Genomic DNA, 20,963 nt, shown 5'->3' on the forward strand with positions numbered 1-20,963 from the left:
TTCATTTTCAGTATGTTTGAGAATTGCCCAGCTGCTTTCGAAAATCTAAAACTAGATTCTAGGAAATTAACTACTTCTGAAAGATTGGGAGACTCAATGTCCACAAAATTTAATTTATCAACAATAAAGAATTGAATGTTTTCGGATAGTCTACACAACATAGCTCAAATGAACATCTGAGACAACTGGTACTAAGAATTAGCACTTATGAACAATACAAGTACTTAGCTCCTTAAGAGAAACAACTTGAAACTAATACTAGAAAAAGAACACTGGAAAACCAAGAGTCACCTATTGAAGTTCCAATGTAGATTTCATTTCAAGGATTTGAATTTGGCTCTCCACAATAAGAGCCACTTGATCTCTACCCATTGAGCTTATCAACAATTAATAGAAACAATTAGAATCAAAATAGAACTCAGTACTGTGGATGCTGGTTTGCATGACACTCTCCAATCAAGAATAAGATTGAACAATTCTATGTTTTATTATGGTCAAAATTCCCTCAATCAAAGGAGGATGCTGTAAGGAAAAATTATAAATTCTTTCTTATCAAAGGTTTGCTATCTCAAGGCTACAAGTAATTGAGAAAAATCTTAATAGAAAGAGAAATTCAACTAAAAAGCCATAGTCCACTTTTTCAGAAGTCACCTTTAAGGAGCTCTAGCAACTTTTGTTTTGTCAGCCTGTTTTAATTGATCTTCAGTCCATTCTTTCATTTTCTCTTTTTCATTCCAAACACTGCTTGCATTTTCCCAATCCCATATTTCTCTCAAAGGAATTTTTACATGGTTTTCTTTAGTAGAGTTCCTAACATCCTGCAAGAAATACTTTTGTCTGTTATTATACGCATATACAAGATCATATCAAACAACAGTTTTATCATTTTTTAAAAGAGTAGTTGATCAGGTACAGACTTTAACACCAATCCTACAGGCACGCCTCGATTTTCTAATGAAGTATGAGGAACGCATTCCATATTTGTCACTTCCCCTGTCATGAAATTTATTTACAGGGAGTCCCTAGAGACAGCCAGTAGTCAGATTGGGAAAATAAGTTATAGGACAATATTAAAGTGCAGTAACTGTTTGCAGATATATACATATTCAATCTATAAGTAAAGGATAGCTCTCTCATTTTGGTAGCACAGTACCTTATGAATATGCTTCATTAATCGCTTCCATACAGGAGCTGCATGTGAAGCACCAGTACCTACAATGAGGCAAAAAAATAAAATGAAAGACAGAGCAATGAGATGTATTAAATTTTTAGGCTTATATGAGAGAAAAAGCTTGACTATAAGAAAAGCATTTGGATGGCATTGTCTTTGTGCAGTGCTGGAGCCTTAATTTTACAGTTTCCATTTTTTTGTAAAAAGAAACATATCCAATCAGTGAGAAGTTGTCCAAGCAACTTAAACTCATCAGCATATACAACATGCAATGCAAAAAGATGGAATCTGCTAGGAAGTACCTATAACAAAGGATGAGTTAAATTTGTTGATGCTGAGGAGTACATACAGTTAGAACACAATCAGAGATCTGTAGAGAGTGTATAGAGAGCAAAGAAAACTATAGACCTCACAGCCCTAAGGTGATCCCAGTGGAGGGAGTAACCGGAAAGAAAAAATATCGATATACAGCAATTCTTGTGACATATTTAGTAAAGAGTATGGCAGCAACAATGAAGTTCCAAGACACAGATATTTCCAAGCCTCGTATTGATACAAGCCTCATACAGTGAACAGGATCATGTGAAAGGTGTGTATTCATCATATAGAACAAAAAAAATGAATATTAAACATATATGTACAGAAATGCATGAAGACATTGAAAGAAGATTTAAGAAGACTATGAGGTAATCTTAACACAGCAAACAGAAAGCAGGCGAGCTCGAACATATTCCTCTATAGAACAAATTGAATGGATGAGCGCATATTATGAACTGCAGACACATGAAAAGTATCACAGAAGCCAATATAATGGGGCCACTAGTATCATGATTCATTGAGGAGATGATGAACAGTGATGACAGTGAGAATCTTGAAGATTGTCTTGCAGCAGTAAAAGCCCTTGAAAGTCTCTCATCTGTCCCATCTATAAGCAGAATAGCTGAGAATGTTGGGAGGCATTCAAATTCTTATAAGGCAACTGAATTCAGCGAAGTCTTCCAGAACAATTAAGACAGGTGCTACACATGTACTTGCCAACATATTTAGTGCCACTGTAGAAAACTGTGGGGATGTCTGATAAAGAGGCTGAGCTGAAGGAGCTAATCATCATGTTCTTGTCTCTGATGGGGCCTACCACAGGATTGGATGTTCATTATTACAAGGAACAATAGGGTTAGCAAATGGAAATAAAACAAGCTTAACTGCCAAAACAAAAACAAAAGAGAGAGAGGCTTTTAAGTTGCCCATAAACCTTTCAATGACAGCTACTGACCTAAGGGTAATCTGAGAATGCCGTTGTCAACTCCCAAATTAATTCTTCCGTTTTCTTCAACTACAGAAAATTGCGTATTTTAACTCACAAGTAGTCCTCAAGTGATAAGATCACTTTTGCATCTTCAGAAAATATCTCCATTACCAAGAAAACAGCAGACAAGAATGGAGTGTTACACTATAGCATTAGTTTATTGCTGCAAGTATTGGAAAGAGCATTGAAAATGAGATTGCTGGATATATAGATACTGTTGGGACTCAAAATTGAAGCCTTGATTTTGAGTACCATCCTGAAATTTGAGCCCTTAATGTGCATTTAATGCGTGTACCCGGCTGTCCATTTGAGGCCTAAAAGGTGTTTTATGTTTCTAACACTATGCATTCAGTATATCCATGCGTCCCATGAAGATAAATTGTCATTCCAAGTCATTCTGTGAAGTTCTGTTTTGAGCAATGTTCAGATCTGCATTTTTGCCTTAGTGTTAAACAGCGATAGGAAGCCTAGTTTGCAATTGAATATCTTACACCTAGTAATGTTTCATGACTTGCCGCTTTGAGAGTGATTAGAATGCATATCAAAGAACCTATGTTTCAGAATTCAAGTCGTTTTGACATGTTTTGACAAGGTTTTGAATCCCTCAAAGTCGGTTTTTTTGCTGTTGTCATGCTGATGCTAATTATTCAGAATTCTGGGAGGCCCTATTTGACCTATTATAACTTTGACCCAGTTGACTGAAATGAGAAAATTCCTTTTGCATTGCATTCTAGAGGTCAGAGACTTGTTATGTTCCATATTTGAGCTTGTGATGAATCCATTTGATCAATTTTTGAATGTGATTCCGAATGCAATTTGTGAAGTTTTACTAGTGTCAGAGTGCAGATTCATTGGTAACCCTGTTCGGGATGTCATTACTTTGAATCCGTGATAGGTGAGATCAAATGGATTGTACTGTTGTGTTCTACTCTGATAATTCTTTGTGTGTGCCAGTTTGCAAGTTTTGACGAATCCGTCGACACACTTTCCTAGGTCCTTTCTGTTTGCAAAAATCATTTTTCTGCCAGTGTTTCCAATTCTGCAAATCCAAGTAGCCCACTTTGACCGTTCGCCAAATGCGCCCTGTTATTTGTCATTAGCCCAAATCACAAAATTATACTTGCCTCGTGACAGTGAACTAATGCCCCAGTTTTTATCCTCCCAAGTGTCAATTTGGCCTGTTTTCGAAGCCAAAACCAAATGCAATTTATGGTTTTCTGAGATGTTTGCTTGCAGGTAGTTCTGAGAAGGAAACTTTGACAATCAATATCTTTTGACCCCGAAGTCATCATCGGACAAAATCTAACAGGGTAAGAGAATGTGGAACAAAGAATCAATATGTTTGATTTCAAGGCCCGGTCATGTGTTTCAGTCAGTTTTTAAGGCCAGTCAAACCCCTTGGCACGAAATTGGCAGTCTAAAAGAAGGTCAAAAATGAGTTTTAAAGGTTACATCAGTGATGCAAATTGATCTCAGTCAGTGCCAGATGTCGTTTAGAACAATTTGGATGTCAGTTGTTTGAAAACGATTTTTTTTAGCCGGATCCACTCTGGGGTCTGACTGATTCCATCAGACTGATAAAAGGTGTGAAAATTGAACATACTAGGGATATTTCAGGACCTATAATTCTCAAGTGTAATGGAGTAAAACTAAAGGGAGTATTCACATCCTACCCTTACTATATAATGAAATCAACAGATGATGGATGAATCCACTTGGGTGGGAAAGGGTTAAATGATTTCAGTCTAGAATGATGATATTATTATAACTTCTTATATATGTCTCACACACACAGGATACAATGAAGACTCTGAATACATAAAACTATGTGAATTACTCCTAACATCCACTATTGTGTATATTGATGTTTGTGTTAGAAAGGAGTCTTTTGATCATTAGTAAAATAGGAGCAAAGGGAGAATAATGTCGATGCAGATTGTGGTGTTATCAAGGAGGTTGGTCATGCTTAGAACAAGAAAATTAGTTGCTTTAGCGTCTACCTATGTGCTCTAATGTAACTGCAAATGATCTTGGAGAGAGGGAAGTAGGATACTTAAGGACACCACATAAAGAGACTCCAGATTAGCTACCAAAAGAAAATGAACCTCTTGTTAGCATCGAATGCTTTCTGAAAGACGAGCATTGTTTGAATATCCTCTATGTAGCCTAGTGCAAAGCGTATGCAGGGGTCTCCAAGACAGCAAGGGCACATGATTTGAATAAGAGCAGAATGGATTGAGGGAGAATTGTTAGTGAGCAACAACAAATAAAGGAACTTTGCACATAACAACTCCAAATGTCTCTCATCTCGCTTGGTATTCACACTTGCTGTTTTGGAAAGTGAAAGTCCCTTCTTTTTCTTCAATCAGTGCACTCTCCCAAATCTCCAGGGGCGACCCTTTCCTTTTCGCAAATATCTGGTATGTGGGTTGCAACGAGATCCTCATCGCCCATTTGTACAGACATCGGAGATCATGGCAGAAGAATGATACAATGCAAGGAGTGTGGCCAAAGCATATATATCTTCACCATGAGCAAAGGCAAAAGGATAAACAGACTACTCATCAAGCAATCATGTGCAAAAGTTGAATACTTTCTGGAATATTTTCTTGGCATACAAGGAGGTTTTTAGTCCCACATTGGGTGGGTTGACATCTTTTTCAATATTTAAATACCTTTCAGCACAAATGTATTGTGTCTTAAAGACACTATGCTTTTGGAAAGCCACAAGGCTCGCATGGTGGGACCCATTGACTTGGAGACTTACGAAAATTTTGAACCATGTGCACAAAATGAGGATGATGACTTGGATCCAGCAACCAAACAGGAATTGACACATGGCGACATGAGACCAAATCACAGAGTAACACATGGCAATGGTCTGCAGAGCCTGGCATAGATTCTAAGGTGGTGAAATGGCGAAAATGGACAGGTGTTGTGACGTCGCTATGTCACTAGCACTATGGCAGTGTTGAGATGGCGTAGCGACAGCGACAAGCCGCCACATGGCGGGGGCAATGAGATGGAGGTTGCAGGATGGACACAGGATTTCGCCACGTGGCACGAAATCGATGGTCATCGCTATGTCGTAAAATAAAGTTGCAAGGAAGATAGCCATAGCAACATAGCAATGTGCTAACACCTGGTAGCGGGCCCACTCAGAGGTGCGACAGATTCGACCAATCAGGTGGCGCCACATGGTGGTGATGTGGCAGGGTGCCCAATAGGTGATGACGTGGCACAGTGACCGTGCAAAGAAGAGCCAATGAAATGGTGACATGTGGTAGTGTGTCAGGTGACAAGTGTAAATTCGAGGGTCCAATTAGAGGGTGCCACGTAGTGCCCAAGTGGCAGTGATGATGCAAAACCCGACCACTGGCGTGGGGACACATATTACAGGTGGTCAAAATTGTTTGACTTGGATGCATAAATAAACGGAAAATTCAAAGTGCAGAAAAAAGTAATTTTATTTATTTTCTTGTGAAAATGCATGCAGGTAGTTTTAAATAAACATTGGCCTATGATATAGTTTTGACCTTAGGGGAAAATTTAAATATTAGAAATGAGATGCAGACCTCAGAGCCATGCCAGGAGCCTGATTTTCAACTGGACATTTTGGTCATTTTTGATAAGAAGATATAGGACTATCATATACCGTTGGAATCGGGAGAGAACAAACTTTCCATATTTGAGGTTTATTTTTGCACAAGAAGCCATGCATTCAAGTTATTCAGGGTTTTGTACCAGGTGCCTGTTTTTCAATCACTTTCAGTTAAGGCAATTAAGATCTGATTTTCAGCAAAGTGGTGAATTGGGTGTGCGTCAAAGGTAGTAAGGATGTAGTTAGTGATGGTTTTCTCACCTCCAAATCGGTTTAGTGAATGATTTATCAGCATTATAGATGCATATCTGATATTTTAGCAGAACAAGGGTTTTTCATCATTATGGAAGAGATATTTTCAAGTTTGTTACACTCAATGATGAGATTCTTTTTAGATGCCCGTTGTAGAAAGAATAGAGATGCTTTGCAGTAGTAGGGGATGGAAATTCAAGTGGACTTGTGTCACTTCCAGATCAGATCCGATTTCTTCTTCCTTTCCTATATCTTTCTCTTTCTCTCTCATTGTAAGGGTTCCAGTTTATTGGATCTTCACGACTGTGATACCACAAGGATGGTTCCAGTTTTGCAGAAATTTTCTTATTGCTATGATACCACAAAGTTGGTTCCAGTTTGTCTGTGATACCACAAGGTTGGATCCAGAGCTGTGATTCCACCATTTTCTTCAGCTTTCTCTCTTGTATGAACAACAGTATAGATAGTTCTGATCTATTTAGTGGTTCTATGGGTTATTTACATGCATCTTGAATGTATAGTTTCAAAGAAATGAATACAATGAGTTGCAAACTTCTTAGTTTCATTCTGATTCTTGTCTCCTATCTCTATAATTTGCAATGTTTTGTGATTTAGAGACAGAGAACTTAAACCCTTTTGCATTCCCTTAAAGTTGTGTGTCTTGTATGTTTTGTTGTTGGAACAAAGAGCCAAGTAAATGCTTGATATATTTGACAGGCTTGCTGGTTATTTGAGAAGAATATTTCATGACAATGAGGTCTTTATGAACACTGATGTCTGATTCACAAAGTGATAGGATAGATCTGATATCTTGATGTATGGAATATTGTAGTGGTATCATAAATGTATGTGTGTGATTTATAGAACTACCCAATAGATAAGGCACTGATCAGCTACAAGATCAACATGTTTCTTACTGTTGCATATTTGGGATCTGCCAAAATCAAATTTATAATCATCGTTTTCCCTTTCTATTTAATAATTGAAAATATGCCCTCACTCAGCTTGTGGATTTCATAAGATTTACAATTTTCTACTGCACATCTTTGTTATTGCATAAGTATAGGAGAAATAAGGGTTTTATCTGCTTTGTTTAGATTCAGTTGTATGCTTTGAACACTGGTACCATATAAATGAATCTGAGGTATACCCACCTAAGTTTTGCAGAGCTTGAAGTAGAAGAAGCATCTAACCTTATAGTTGGCTTGGTGTCTGAAAGGTTATGTTGTAGATGGGATGTAGCCGCCCCCAGATGTATTATGTTCTCATTGGGATATTTGAAACAAGGCGTTTTAAAACACCAACAAATACTGCGATGAATAAAAGTATTATAATGGTATCAATACGGAAAGAAAAAAATGAACCAAATGATGTTTGAAGTTGCAGATAAATCATAAGACAATATTCTTTTGTGCGTGTAATAATAATAACATGAGGGATCTTATATTACTGTCACCGCCGCCTGATGTCAAATGATTAATTTCCATACCAAAGCTATGCTATTAGGAACACGAGTTTAATTTAATAAAGGTATAATATTAATGACAAAAATGATATTTGGAGTGGTGGAGCATCTCAAAACAATATATTTATAAAATGGTGGAGTATATGATGTGATTAAATTCACCTATTATAAAGTAATATAAATATTTATTGCAACGATAAATTGAAGACCTAACAATAAGATACGAGTGTTATGATAAGTATTAAGATTGATAAAGACAAGTCATCGGTGGTTTAATAATGTGACTCAGACTCGCCTCTGACTCAAAAAGTCAAAATTGGGCTCGAACTTGGTGATCGGACTCGGCAAGGACTCAGAAAATTGAAAAACCCATGAAATTCAAAGATTTTTAAGGATTTAAAGATTTTTTAGTGCATCTTTTAGTCAATTAACATCAAATACAAAATAATTGAGATAAATAGAAGCTACTTAATACACATACACAATTTTGCATAGATCACATAAGTATAAAAGCAAATTTCTGAAGGAAAAAAACTGAATAATATAATATAAAGTAATAAACATAATGTCATTGCAGTGTCAAATGTCTACAATATTCATGGATTACAAAATCCATGGTATCAAAAGTTCAAAAAATATATCAAAATAACAACTAGAGTGTAGAAGACTAAGGCTCATAGTAGCCTATGTCGTCCTATGAGTACGCCTAAGCTAAGTCATGGAAGACTGTAGAGCCATCCTCTCTCCTTTGTCTGATGTTGAACCTCAGGGTCATCTTCATCCTCATCTTTACGCTCACCCACATAATCCTCATCATCAAACTTGGATACATCACTCCTAGCCTTAGGGTCCTGCACTTTGTCTCTTTGCACTCTAGCCTCCTCGACTGCCATCACTACTGCCTTGGCCTCCCGATCCACCTGATCAACCCACTCCACATCTTCATCATTGAAGACAAGATCAACAATCTCTATGTTCCACTCTGCATGTGGATCAACAGTCTCTAATACAATCGGTGATGTATCGGTGCCCTGAATGTGTCTATGGCAAAGGTGAAGGTTATAGTGAACAAAGACAAGATCATTCAATTTTTGCACTGCCAACCTATTGCGCTTCTTTGAGTGTATATTCTCGAATAGACTCCAATTGTGTTCACATCTTGATGCACTAGATGGTTGGCACAAGATGCGAATCGCAATCCTCTGTAAATTTGGCACCTTAGTGCCAAACATCTCCCACCATGCATTTGAAACAAGAAAATTTTAAATCATTCAATAACCTTGACTTTATCAATTTAAAATGGTAATAGAATTAGAAATTAGGATGAAGAATTATAGATTTTTACCAGGCATCAATTCTGTCATATTTTTCTTATACAACTCTTATGCAAATAAGTCCCCTTGAGCTTTCTTAAACAACTCAATCTCATGGACTACAATTGTTCCAACTCTTGAATCAAGTGACATTCTATCTATAACATCATAGAGGCCACTACACACCTCATCATCAGCCTTGAAATGTGGGTTGAATTGGTATGCTGGATTAAAGAAGTAGGCCACTGCATTTATAAGCTTGTGTAGTAGATTGTGCCATCAATTATCAATAACATCCCATGTAGGCCCATATTTATCTCAATTCCTTGCAAAAAAAGAGTGAATGACCTCCTTCACCCTATCCATGCCCTCATAAATATAGCTCATTGAGGGCTTCTTTCCATCAACAATTCATAGGAGAACAACAAGCGGCTCTGTAAACTGCATTAATTATGAAAGTTGAAAGAGAAACAACCAGCTTTAAGTTTTTCTTTAATAAATGAACAATAATTTCTAACATAATTTCATATACAAAAAAGTTGAAATGAGAACAAAATGGAAAATTACCTTCACAATCTGAGCATTTGGTGTCCGAAAGGAAGCCTCATCAAAAATGTGATCAGCTATATCAGTCCCTGCAGTGGTCTTTGCATATGATGATGAGATCCACTCCTTACTTACAAACATACATCTCAAACATCCTTTGAATTAAGCAAGGATTGTAACGTGAGAAAATTGGTTGCAAATCTAGTGACCCCTAGACGAGATAACTCCTTTTGATTTGTGTATTTCCTTATGAGGTTGAGGACCCATGTATGATTATAATTGAATTCGCATACACTCCTTGCTCTATAATTGATTTTATCCAAGGGAGTTTAACAAGATCCTCTAACATGAGGTAAATGTAGTGAGTAGCACAAGGGCTCTAAAATATTTGAGGGTGTCTCTCCATTAGAAGCTTTCCAACTACAACATATTTTGTTGCATTATCTATAACTATCTGCACCACATTCTCCTCGCCTATGTCCTTTATCACTTCATCCATTACCTCACAAAGATATTCAACATTCTTTGTTTTTCCTAAAGCATCAATTGATTTCAAAAAAACTATGGCATCTTAAGAAAAAGAAACAAATTAGTATAATGATTAATGATTAATCATAAATTCATAATTTATAGACTTAATCACTTAATCAAGATTCTAAATTTTTAAGTACAAGCTCTACTTCTAAATTGTAAATGTCTACAATTACCTAATGAGAAGACAAAAAAGTTGAGTGTTCTACTCCTATCAGTCCAACAATCAATCATGATGGTGCAACCCTCCATCTTCCACACCTCATGCTGCTCCTGAATTGCACCTTTTACATCAACCACACTTTCGGTCAAAATAGGGCCTCCTAACTCATTAGCACCAGGGGCTTTGAACCTCATGCCACAAGCAATAACATCATCTATTGCAATTTTCCAATAAAGTGACCTAAAACAAATTAAATAATATTTAAACAAATTAATATATTATATTATTACTATTAAATTTGAAAACAAATTAAAATAAACAAAATAAGCATATTATTGTCTCTTGAAGTTGAAACTTGAAAGAAAGAGAAGTTAGACATATAAATTAAATAAATAAGTACCTTGTTGCATTGAATAAGATGTTGTTGTAGAAGAAGTCTCCAAGTGCCAATTTTGCATTGTCATGCTTCTCCTTGTTCCAACCCATGCTCTCAAGCGATAATTGTGCACCTGGAGCTGTGCGTGGAACAAAGATAGAATCAAATGTCGATTTTTTCTTATGAATGCGAGGTCCAATGGTCACACTCGTAGAAGCAGTAGCAGTAATAGGTGAAGTAGGGGATAATGGAGAGCGAAAACTAGAAGATCCCTCTTGCGCTAGTTGTGTCATTTCTTCTTGTTGCTTCTTTTTCAATTCTTTTTTGTCCATTTTTTCCTCTAAAAGAGCTTGCATGTCTCGCATAACATCTTGGAGTACTTCTTTGCATTTTTTAGCATCATGCCTAGGTATATGTGCCAGGTGATACTTCAATTATTTGTTTCCTCCATTTTATGTTACACCGCAACGCCAACATGTAATAGCTCGCTTTTTGTGGCCCAGAATGGCATGTTTCCAAACCCTATCCATTGCTACTGCAGTTGGGTCTGCATCAAGGTTACATGCAGCCCTAGTTCCACTTCCACAAGGCTCACCCTAAAACATGATGTCAATGTGGGTGCTGCTGCAATATGAACATATTATAAATAGAAAAAAGTTTGCATCAAATCAGATTTTAATACTTTAGGGCCTTCTTAGTTCTTACTTATCAAGTTTATCATCGAGATAAATTAGAATAAATCTATATAGTATATACTAGAAGTAGAGACTAAAAAAAATGTAAACAAAATGGAAAGTAAAAACTATGAATGTAAAACAATTTACAAAACAACACAAAGAAATGCAACTTGTTGCTTACCTCTTCAAATTTGCACAAGCAATGGAAATGCAAGTTTGTAGAAGCCTCCTCCAAATTCTTTCTTCAGCTCCTCTCAGTGCTTAAGTACAAGCTACAAAGTTGCACAAACCATCAGCAATCGATATGGAAGAGCCAACCGGTTTGCTAATTTCTCTCTCAAAACCCTAGTACTCTTCCCTAACTCTTTCCTCTCTATCACAAGCATTAGCGAAGGGTGGAATGACTTGTTTAGGTCAAATGGATGTTATAAAAAAACAATTGAACCTTTTATTTTTATTTATTTATTCTATGTATGGCTTCAGCCGTCAACGAGAGTCCTGAGCTTGGGACTCAGCGAGTCCACGTGGACTCTGCCAGGACTCTGTTGGGTCCGAGTTCAGAGGCCATTTGCCTCGGAAAGGTGGACTCTGGATCGAACTTGCAGAGTCCTGCTCGAACTTGCAAAGTCCCGTAACTATGAATTATTTAAAAGGTTAAGAAAATTAAATTAAAAAGTCACCATATGGAAAAGACACAATGTTTTGAAAAGTCACACTATCTAAAGTAAAGAAGATATAAATAAAGAGAGGATAACACACAAGACAAACAAGAAGACAGATGAAACGAAGAGAATTACTAAGGAGTATTCAGATTTTGTAAGGATGATTGCTAATTAGAAGGCATGGCTTGTATATAGACTGATATATTATATTTTAATGATAAATAAAAGATGTCTATTTGTGTTTATTTAAGGCAAAGAGAACAAAATACAATTTGGATTTTTCCTTTGTGATCAATAAGGCGATTATTGTATTATTTTTGATAATGCTTATGTATTAGATTTGTCATAGCATTCTTTGTTTGATAATCAAGGATAGTGTGAAATTTATACGTGTTTCATCATCCATGTCTAATTGGGCTTCCCATCCAAAGAGTTAGAATTCTTTTGGACTAGCATCGAATTGCATAGGTGATTAATCTTCTGCATTTAGAGCACATGAATAATTCATGATGGCTTAAAGTGTATTATCTCGCAAAGTTGTACATAAGAATCTTCATTGTGGTAGACTCTATTGCCCGAATAAACAAGGCATTGGTCTTTGCAATCATTGAAATATAATGATAGGATTTATAGTTGAAGTCAATAATTCTTTTTTGTATTTCCTTCTTGCAAGCATCAATTCAATTATTGAAAAATCTTATACAAACATTCAATCATTTCAAGCATTCATATAATTTCATTTTGATCAAGTTTAAAGATTATTGCCAACCTAAAAACTCACAAAGTTTAAATTCACTATAGAAAAGCTTTGAACCAACTCATAATGGTTTAAGGAAGGTTTACTTGCCTAGGTTTAGCGAAACTTAAAATGCAAGGGAATTGATTCAAGAGGTTATTCTCGTTCATTGGCCAAAACTGATTGAGTAATTCCTATTGGAGAATCAATAAAGCTTTTGGATTTCAATTCAGTGATTTTGGGAAACCACCATGCAGTACATTCTTTAGTTGCATGAAAAAAGGGCACAAAGGCAACATGCGCATCAACACTTAACCTTAATGGCATTGACCCATATTTGAACTGGATTGCTAGGGGTGTCAATGTAGATCCACTACTTACTGGTGGTGGCATAGCTAATTTTGTGGCACCTGCAACCAAGTGCCAAGCTAATGTGACAACTTACAAGGAGGCAGAAGGCAGGGTGGTAAGCCATCTTCCCAATAGTATCATCTGATTATTATCCCAGCAGTCAATGTATATTCACTACTTATTGATGATGGCATAGCTAACTTGGAGAGGACTTCAGCCAAATCGCAAGCAAATCTAACAACATACAAGTAAGGGTAGTGAGCTATTTGGGATTTATTCACATAATGCATAGATTGATCCTGTGAATGAGGCTCATATGAGGCTACTGTAGCTATATGATTCCCTCTGTAACACATAATAATAGACTTTTTTTTAGCTTAAGTCAGAAATTTTTTATGATTTTATAATTTTTATTAATATTGAAAAGTTCATATATATTGAAATTTCCAACTCATTTTTTGGTCTCATAAGTGTACTAAACTCTTGACTTTGATCTATATATGAAACAAATCAGTAATATGATCCATAAATTTAGTAATATGTGTTTTTATGAATATTATTTTTTTTAATTATGTACTTCAAATTTTTAACAATTTTTTTCAGTTATTATCCACTTATTTCCCAAGCTTTTGCCAACTCCTAGTGCATATGGAATGATATGAATGTTATTCGAATTTCATTTATGTTTTGTTTTATCACCTTATCTATTCCTCATTATTCATTAAGCTTCAGTCCCCCCTTTACTACTATATCTGGTGTAAAATACAGCTTATAGAGAATACTTGGTGCTCAAAACTCCCCTATGTTCCCCCAATTTGGTTAGCTAGTACACATGAGACACTACAATTCCTGTGTCAAGAAGGGAAACTAGAAGTGATACTAATCTCCTTCTTGTCAAGCTCATGAGAAGGGGTTAGGCACTAGGGGGCAGAAGATGGAAAGGAGGCAAGATCTCCAAAACAAGTCCAAGAAAAGACACCAAGGAGATATTTAAAGAAAAACAATATGAAATCCTTGCAATTCAAAACTCTGATATCCCCATTTTCAAGTTCTCTTGTAGTCCACCTGGTGTTGGCATTCTAGGTTATTGTCAACAAGATAGAAGGAGTACTTTGATGTTACCAACATGTTCAAATGTACTAAAGGAGATGAGCCACACATTTTAGACCGATTAAGTCGAGAGGTGAAGGCATGCCTGATAGAACTTGTGTGTGGTAAACTCCCACCCAGAAAAAGAAGCATTGATGGACACTTCTAAAGGCAGATGTAATGTCCCCATTGGTTGCTAGCATCAGTATTTCAGAGATTAGCCCAATATTGGATCCTCATAGGCTAATGAGGATGGTTCGAGGGTCTTCTGAGGATTGGTTCATCTCCAACATTCAGCGATTTACAGATTAGGCCTTCATTCAATGTCATTTGGACTCCATTTGCCATACTTAATGTGAATAGTAAGTGAGGGGTAATTGAGATGGACCCTTTCTATTTTTAGAAAGTGTATTTGGTCACATGGGAATTCTGAGGAGAGATTCCTGTTCTAGACGACATGGCAATCCGACATGTATTTCAAGAGATATTACAGTTTAAGTGACTTAAGTGATTTATTTAAATATTTTAATGTTATAAATCTATAAAGTCACTTAACTAAAAGACGAAATTGGCTTTAATCCCACATTGCCTAGTTGTTTGTGTCTTCCCTCATATCGAGGTTATAAAAGTGTGGAGCTACATTGGGATTAAAACAATGATTATATGTTATTATTCAAATCCTAAGCGGTTGCTTAAATGTGACTGGATATTTCCTAAGCATGAAATCCCTTAAGAAAAATAGTGAGTCTGGACACAGACCTAGTACTCACATTTGCACTTTTAGAACTAAGGACTGGATTGATACATTGATTTTAGGAGGTTACAGCTCCATGGCAGAATGGTCAGTTTAACACACAGGGTATAGTTTAACAGTGGAAGTTTGGACTGCAAAGAATAAGATCTTTTACCCCATGGCAAGAAGAAGTTACAGACATAAGTATCATTCTCCAAATTCCAGTTAATGGTGACGGCATTGTCCAGTGATAAACTACTGTGGAGAATGCATAGTAGATGGGAGTAATCAGACAGCACTCAGTTTTCCTCCTGGGTAAACCTAGCACGTGATTACCTCCATTCTGTAACCACGGGTCAGGGTTTATAGCAAATAGAGCACATTACGTTTGGATGCCTTGTAAACATAAATCATCTGCAGGTCAGCATTGTTTCAGTTATAACACACAGGGGTGGAAGAAGTCTATAAGAACATAAAGATCCTTGGCACTGACTTGGAAACAGCAGCTCGGTGTTGGGGAATCCCTTTCTCCCAAATTCTGCAGGGTCACACAACATCATACACAAAAAGAGGCGAATCTAGAGATAGGTAGTGAATATGCTCACAGTCGGGTTTATCATGTACAGGTAACGTTGGTACGTAAGACCAGCAGACTGGAGTGGATGTTGCAGAAGATGCAAAGCACAGTCGGATATTGATGGAGCATTCACATTAGTAACAAGTTGTATGGGCCACTTGTCAATCTGCATTTAATTTCGGGTATGTTCATTTTAGTTTGAAAGTTGGAAGTTTGCCGTCGGGCATTTTGTACATCTGTTGTTGGTCAATTATCATGGTCAAAAAAATAAGTATTCTAACTTTGTGTTTTTCAAATCATCATCTTAGCTGCTTGCTGAAAGGCATGATTTTCTTAGTGTAATGCAATTATTTCATAGCCTTCATGTTATGATCAGTACAATGGGATGACAGTAATAAATTCAGCATAAGACACGGGTTACCTTCCACTTGTTTGACGATATACCATCAGCATAAGTATTGATTTTCTGATTAGATAGGCAAGGAATATTGCAGTGGTATCAGAGCCTGAATTCTGCTAGCTTATGGGATGTCGAGAATGATTACAGTAATGGAAGAAAGAGAAAGTGAAATTGCAGTCTCTATAATTGCTGATTGGTATAATAGGTATGAGAAGTTTAAGAATCTACTAACATTTCAAGAATATCTAAGGCTGATAGGGAATTCCATACCAGTAAATGAGAAGATTATCAGTGTTTGATGAGTATGTAAGTGAGCTTGATAATGGCAAAGTCACTGAGTCGTTTGACAAGTACTACATAAGAAAAGGGAAAGAAGAAAAACGAACATGTTTTGTAGGGAATACTTCCATTATTGTCAAAACGAATGAGATTATAATAGATGTTATTAATGAACATGGCATGAGAATTGCACCCAATAATGATGTGCTTCAGAAACAATCTGGTAAAAAAATTTGAATGTAAGATAAACAGTTCAGTTCATAACATTCCGATGAACTAAAATTTGAAATCTGAGAATTTGGTCAAAAATCAAAAACATATATGTGATCAGGAAAATATTTCAAGGCACAACCTTGTGGGAAAAGTTGGTACTTTCCTTGATGTTGGAGGAAAGGCTGGGAGTACACTAGAAAGGAGGGAAAAGAAAAGGAATAGTTACGTTGGTCCTTTAGACTTAATGTGTGAGCAAGCAAAGACAAAAAATGCCAATTTTAGTTGCAATCAGGAATCAGAAACTAGGGTGCAAAATGTGGAATATGAAATGGGTATTCTAGCATATGATACATCTAGACTCCCTTATAAGGATACAAATGTATCAATAAGCATTGTTCATCCTTCCTTGCAATCCATTGATAAATATTCAGATTGCTCAAAGACCGATGATCAGCGTGAAATTGTCATGGATAGTGATAAATTGGATTGTAAGGGCAATGATATTAATGCAGGTACTAGTGTGAACATTGTTTCTCGTAGTGGCACAACTCCTACACATATTGAAAATTCAGAAGTTGGCTTACAAGTCTGCAAACAAAATTTGTTGGTTTGGAAAGATTGGCATGTTCATTGTGTAATGTTTAATGAATTTGAAAAAAGCATTAGAGAGAAGCCCAAAACTATGAATTTGGACAGCTGTGGTTTCTTCAATCACTTCTGTGAGACTGTAGTCTTGACACATGGATCTAACAAGAAAGAGGTGACAACAAGCATTGGCACTCCAGGTACACTGATTGAACATGAAGTTTACAATGAAACAATGTTTGTGACAATTGAAGGTTTGACACAATGGTATGAAAGTGCTTCTGAGTCTGATAACAGTAGTCATGCAGACCACTTTTCTCAAGATATTGCAGCCACTGCCCAAGATTAAATCAATGATATGCAACCTGCAATTGATGGTACAAGTGATGCAGGCTTTGGTTATGATAAGTCACATGGCTTATCTCACTCTAGGACTGGGTTTAGACACTTTGGAGCAGCTGATATAACTCAATCCCAAAAGATGAATTCTATTTGGCTAGAGAGGGCAAGGCAAGCAAAGTTATTGGCCCGACAAACCAAACTCTATCTTCAACATATTTGGGACAGCCACCACTCAGTGTGGGATGCTGATCATATAATGGTCAACTCAAATAACAAAAATGTTTGCCACTTTGTTGATGATAAGGCTGATTTATTGACCACCCTCCTAGTGGACCAGCCACTCATGAGTTGTTTATGATGGGTGTTGAGGATATACATGGTTCATCTTTGGTTGTATCACTTGTTTCCTTGGGTAGGACAGCGATATTTTTATCTATTGGTGTCTTCATGTTCACGACCCCATTCGGACTAGTGGTTGCCCTAGTCAAAATCATATGGCATTCCTTGAGTTAGTAGTGACTACTTCAGTGATTCAGCAGTGTGGGAACATTGAGAGATTTATCTTATGGATAGAACCGGAATTTGGGGTGTTTCCTTGGGGTTGGTACTAGTTGGATGACATGTTTGATACCATGTTGGTTGCTGGTCCAACTTATGACAGAAAGGTATGGAGGCTATTGAAGTTGATTTCTTCGCACATGGGAGTGCATTTTCATGTTGTTTGGATGCTCTACATATGTGGATGGTTACCTTGTTGTGTTGATGTGATATACTTCTTTGGCATTTCATACAGAAGGGCCTATATTTTGATTTGGGATCCGGGTGTTGTGTTACATCCCAATTTTTGACCTAGCTTGAAATATAGCTGTTGAGGTTCACATGAAGTCAGTTGGCAATTTAATTTGATGTAATCTAGCGAAATGGTAAGATAGTTGGTCATTATGATTTCAAGAGAAGATGACAAGTTAATTAATCGTTAATCGCGAATTCATGGAATTAAGATGAAAGGTTAACTATTATGATTATTTATGATTTTATAATTTATAATTTGATTACAGAGAAATTCCTTGCAGGGAGCATGTCAAAGGAGTGGAAGCATTATCAGAAAAGAATTACGCAGGGTAATCACCATCACTAGGCAAACAAGTAGAGGACCCAACGATTTGAAAAACAGGATACATCTGTGGAACTGCATGAGTTATTTAATAAATAATTTAATTAAAATGATTGGGTTAAAATATAAGACATATCTCAACAGATTTTAATTTATCTTTCGTCATATTATTTTAATAATAATTTATATACGTGCATTTAATTTTTTTTTAAAAGATTTTTGGTAGGCAAAAGCCTACAATGCAATGGTAACTTGCGAGCCTCTCATGTGGGAGGTCTTGGGTTCGAATCTACCTTCGCCTAACATATAATAATAATTAATTCTAACAAATAATAATAATTAATCTAGGCTTTGGCCGTTTACCGATCAAAAAAAAAAAAAAAAATTTCGCACCATTATAATTTAATAATTAATAAGTAATGTTACAAATAAGATTATAATAATGTTCAAATTATAATAATTGTACTATTATAATTTTTGAATTTTAGTCTTCCAATTCTATTCTCTTCTTTTTATTATTCTTTCTTTTAACCGATTATTGTTTGGCATGTTTAATAAAAATTTTGTTTCGTATAGACTTCTTGGGAATTCGAATAGATTCTTATAACTGAAGGAAGCCAATGAGCCAAATTAAACTTTATATTGCAGTCTCTCAAGTTATCAACGCATGCACTTTTTCCTCTCTCTTTTCTATGATTTCCGGCACACGTCTTTGAAGGAGAAAAGCTGCGAAAGTACTCCCTGATTGTTATTTTTCTTCTCACACTAACCTCACGTCCTCAGTACTACGAATAAAAGTAGGCTCGGGTCTATATCTCTGCCATAGCAGAATTCAAGAACAATCACATAAGAATCTATTTGAAACTTGTGTTACTCTCCATTTTGCTTTTATGAATGTTGAGCCAGTTGTAGACTAGAACTGATATATGTTCTCCATTTTTCTTTGCAAGTGTATCGTTTTAGTTTGTGATAAGACAATGATCTATGATTGAAGCTAATCGTATTCCATTTAAAGTTTGCCATTTTCTCAATTGTGATATAAGGCAATGATAAAAGCCGGTCATTAACCTTTTAAGTTTATTATGATCTTTTAAAAGTCAGTCAACTGCTACATGTAATAGCATAGTAATGGTAAGAGATTCTAAGACATTCTATTTAACCGGTTTTCATTCCCTTCTTGGTTGATAATGAATATAAAATTTCTCCTTTAGCTGACATATATGTTCAACGAGATTCTTAGTAATAGCATGGGATGCTATGTCTCTGTTTCAAATAACAAGGGAATCATAACCCTTAATTTGTCGCTCCTAACTGGAAAACATAATACAGATAATAAAGTCTGATGCCTTCCTTGTTCTGAATTAACCTTGTCGTTTTCCTTTATAAGAGGGAAGATAATTTCTCTGAATTCTTTAAGATTCAAGTCAAAAGTGTATCATTCCAGTATAAAACCATTACAACCTGATTTGCATATACAAATATCTAATTAAGCTAACATCAAGGAATTCACCAAGTGGAATGCCAGAGTATGGTGAAAATGGTACGAAGTACCACAGTAAATTAATCTGATAGCACCAAGGAGTCACCGGCTTGATGGCTTGAGAAAGGTGAGGAGGTGCAAAGAATCTACAATAATCAAGATTGTCATTAGAACAAGATAAAAAGATGATAAATAATAACATTGAAGAATGTTGTCAAATTGTTGAGATCTTTAAAGAACATAATTATGTAATCACAAATTGTGAAATGTTAGATGTGTGTAATCTTCTTGAATAATTGTTAGAACCGTTTGCTCTGAGAATTTTGGATACCTGGGACTCACCCAGCGATGTAGCCAAGAAGATGGGTGATGGAGTGTGAGAAAAGAATCATCAATAATTTGAACTAGTATCAGTTAAGACATTTCAATATTTATCATTAATATGAATTAATTAATAGCTCATGCATATTCCTGTTATGGTTATCTCCTACTACCAAGTCATATGGTGTGTTATATATCATGATGCCCAGTGGATGATAAGATGTACCCTGTCAATTCCGGGTAGGAAGGACCTTTCTCATTAGAGATTGTGTGGGGATATGTTGTGGTCCGAGGTTGGGTGGTTATGCCCCTGACAATGTTTCACCTCTCTCAAGAGGTCGGACATGCATCAAACAAAGATAAGCTATGCATTCAATTGTTAGCGGAAATAGGTATTATCATTTTTTATTTATGAGGTAAGATTAATTTGAATTATTTCATTGTTATTGTCATTTTACTTTCATATATATGAATAACGAATATAAGTATATTTTCTAATCTTGAGATTCTATCACACTTAAGTAATCAGAGGAAAAGGAATCTAAAGCCCTAATTGATTTGAGAGATGACTGGAACCCTAAATGATACAATGGTATCGGAACCCTAATTTAATCCGTGGTATCGGAAGCTCTAGATGAATCCGTGGTAGCGGAAGCCCTAAATGAGATAGCAGTATTAGA

General features: G+C 36.1%; 1 protein-coding gene across 6 annotated transcripts in view; it reads right to left on the reverse strand.

Annotated features, from left to right (window-relative positions):
- Nucleotides 1-294: 294 nt before the first annotated feature.
- Nucleotides 295-20,963, reverse strand: part of LOC149534251 (uncharacterized) — a 286,537-nt gene continuing 265,868 nt past the window's right edge. For all 6 annotated transcript variants that reach the window (XM_089806885.1, XM_089806889.1, XM_089806887.1 and 3 more), the window contains 3 exons: nucleotides 1,154-1,212; nucleotides 918-1,022; nucleotides 295-818 (listed from right to left, as the gene is read on the reverse strand). In XM_089806885.1, coding sequence (XP_089663011.1) covers nucleotides 654-818; nucleotides 918-1,022; nucleotides 1,154-1,212 — 329 coding nt within the window. In that variant the 3' untranslated portion in view covers nucleotides 295-653. The remainder of the gene's footprint in view (nucleotides 819-917; nucleotides 1,023-1,153; nucleotides 1,213-20,963) is intronic.

The sequence above is a fragment of the Cupressus sempervirens genome, chromosome 10 (assembly GCF_028749045.1).
Source record: "Cupressus sempervirens isolate cs-2001-9-10 chromosome 10, ASM2874904v1, whole genome shotgun sequence".
Classification (NCBI taxonomy): domain Eukaryota; kingdom Viridiplantae; phylum Streptophyta; class Pinopsida; order Cupressales; family Cupressaceae; genus Cupressus; species Cupressus sempervirens.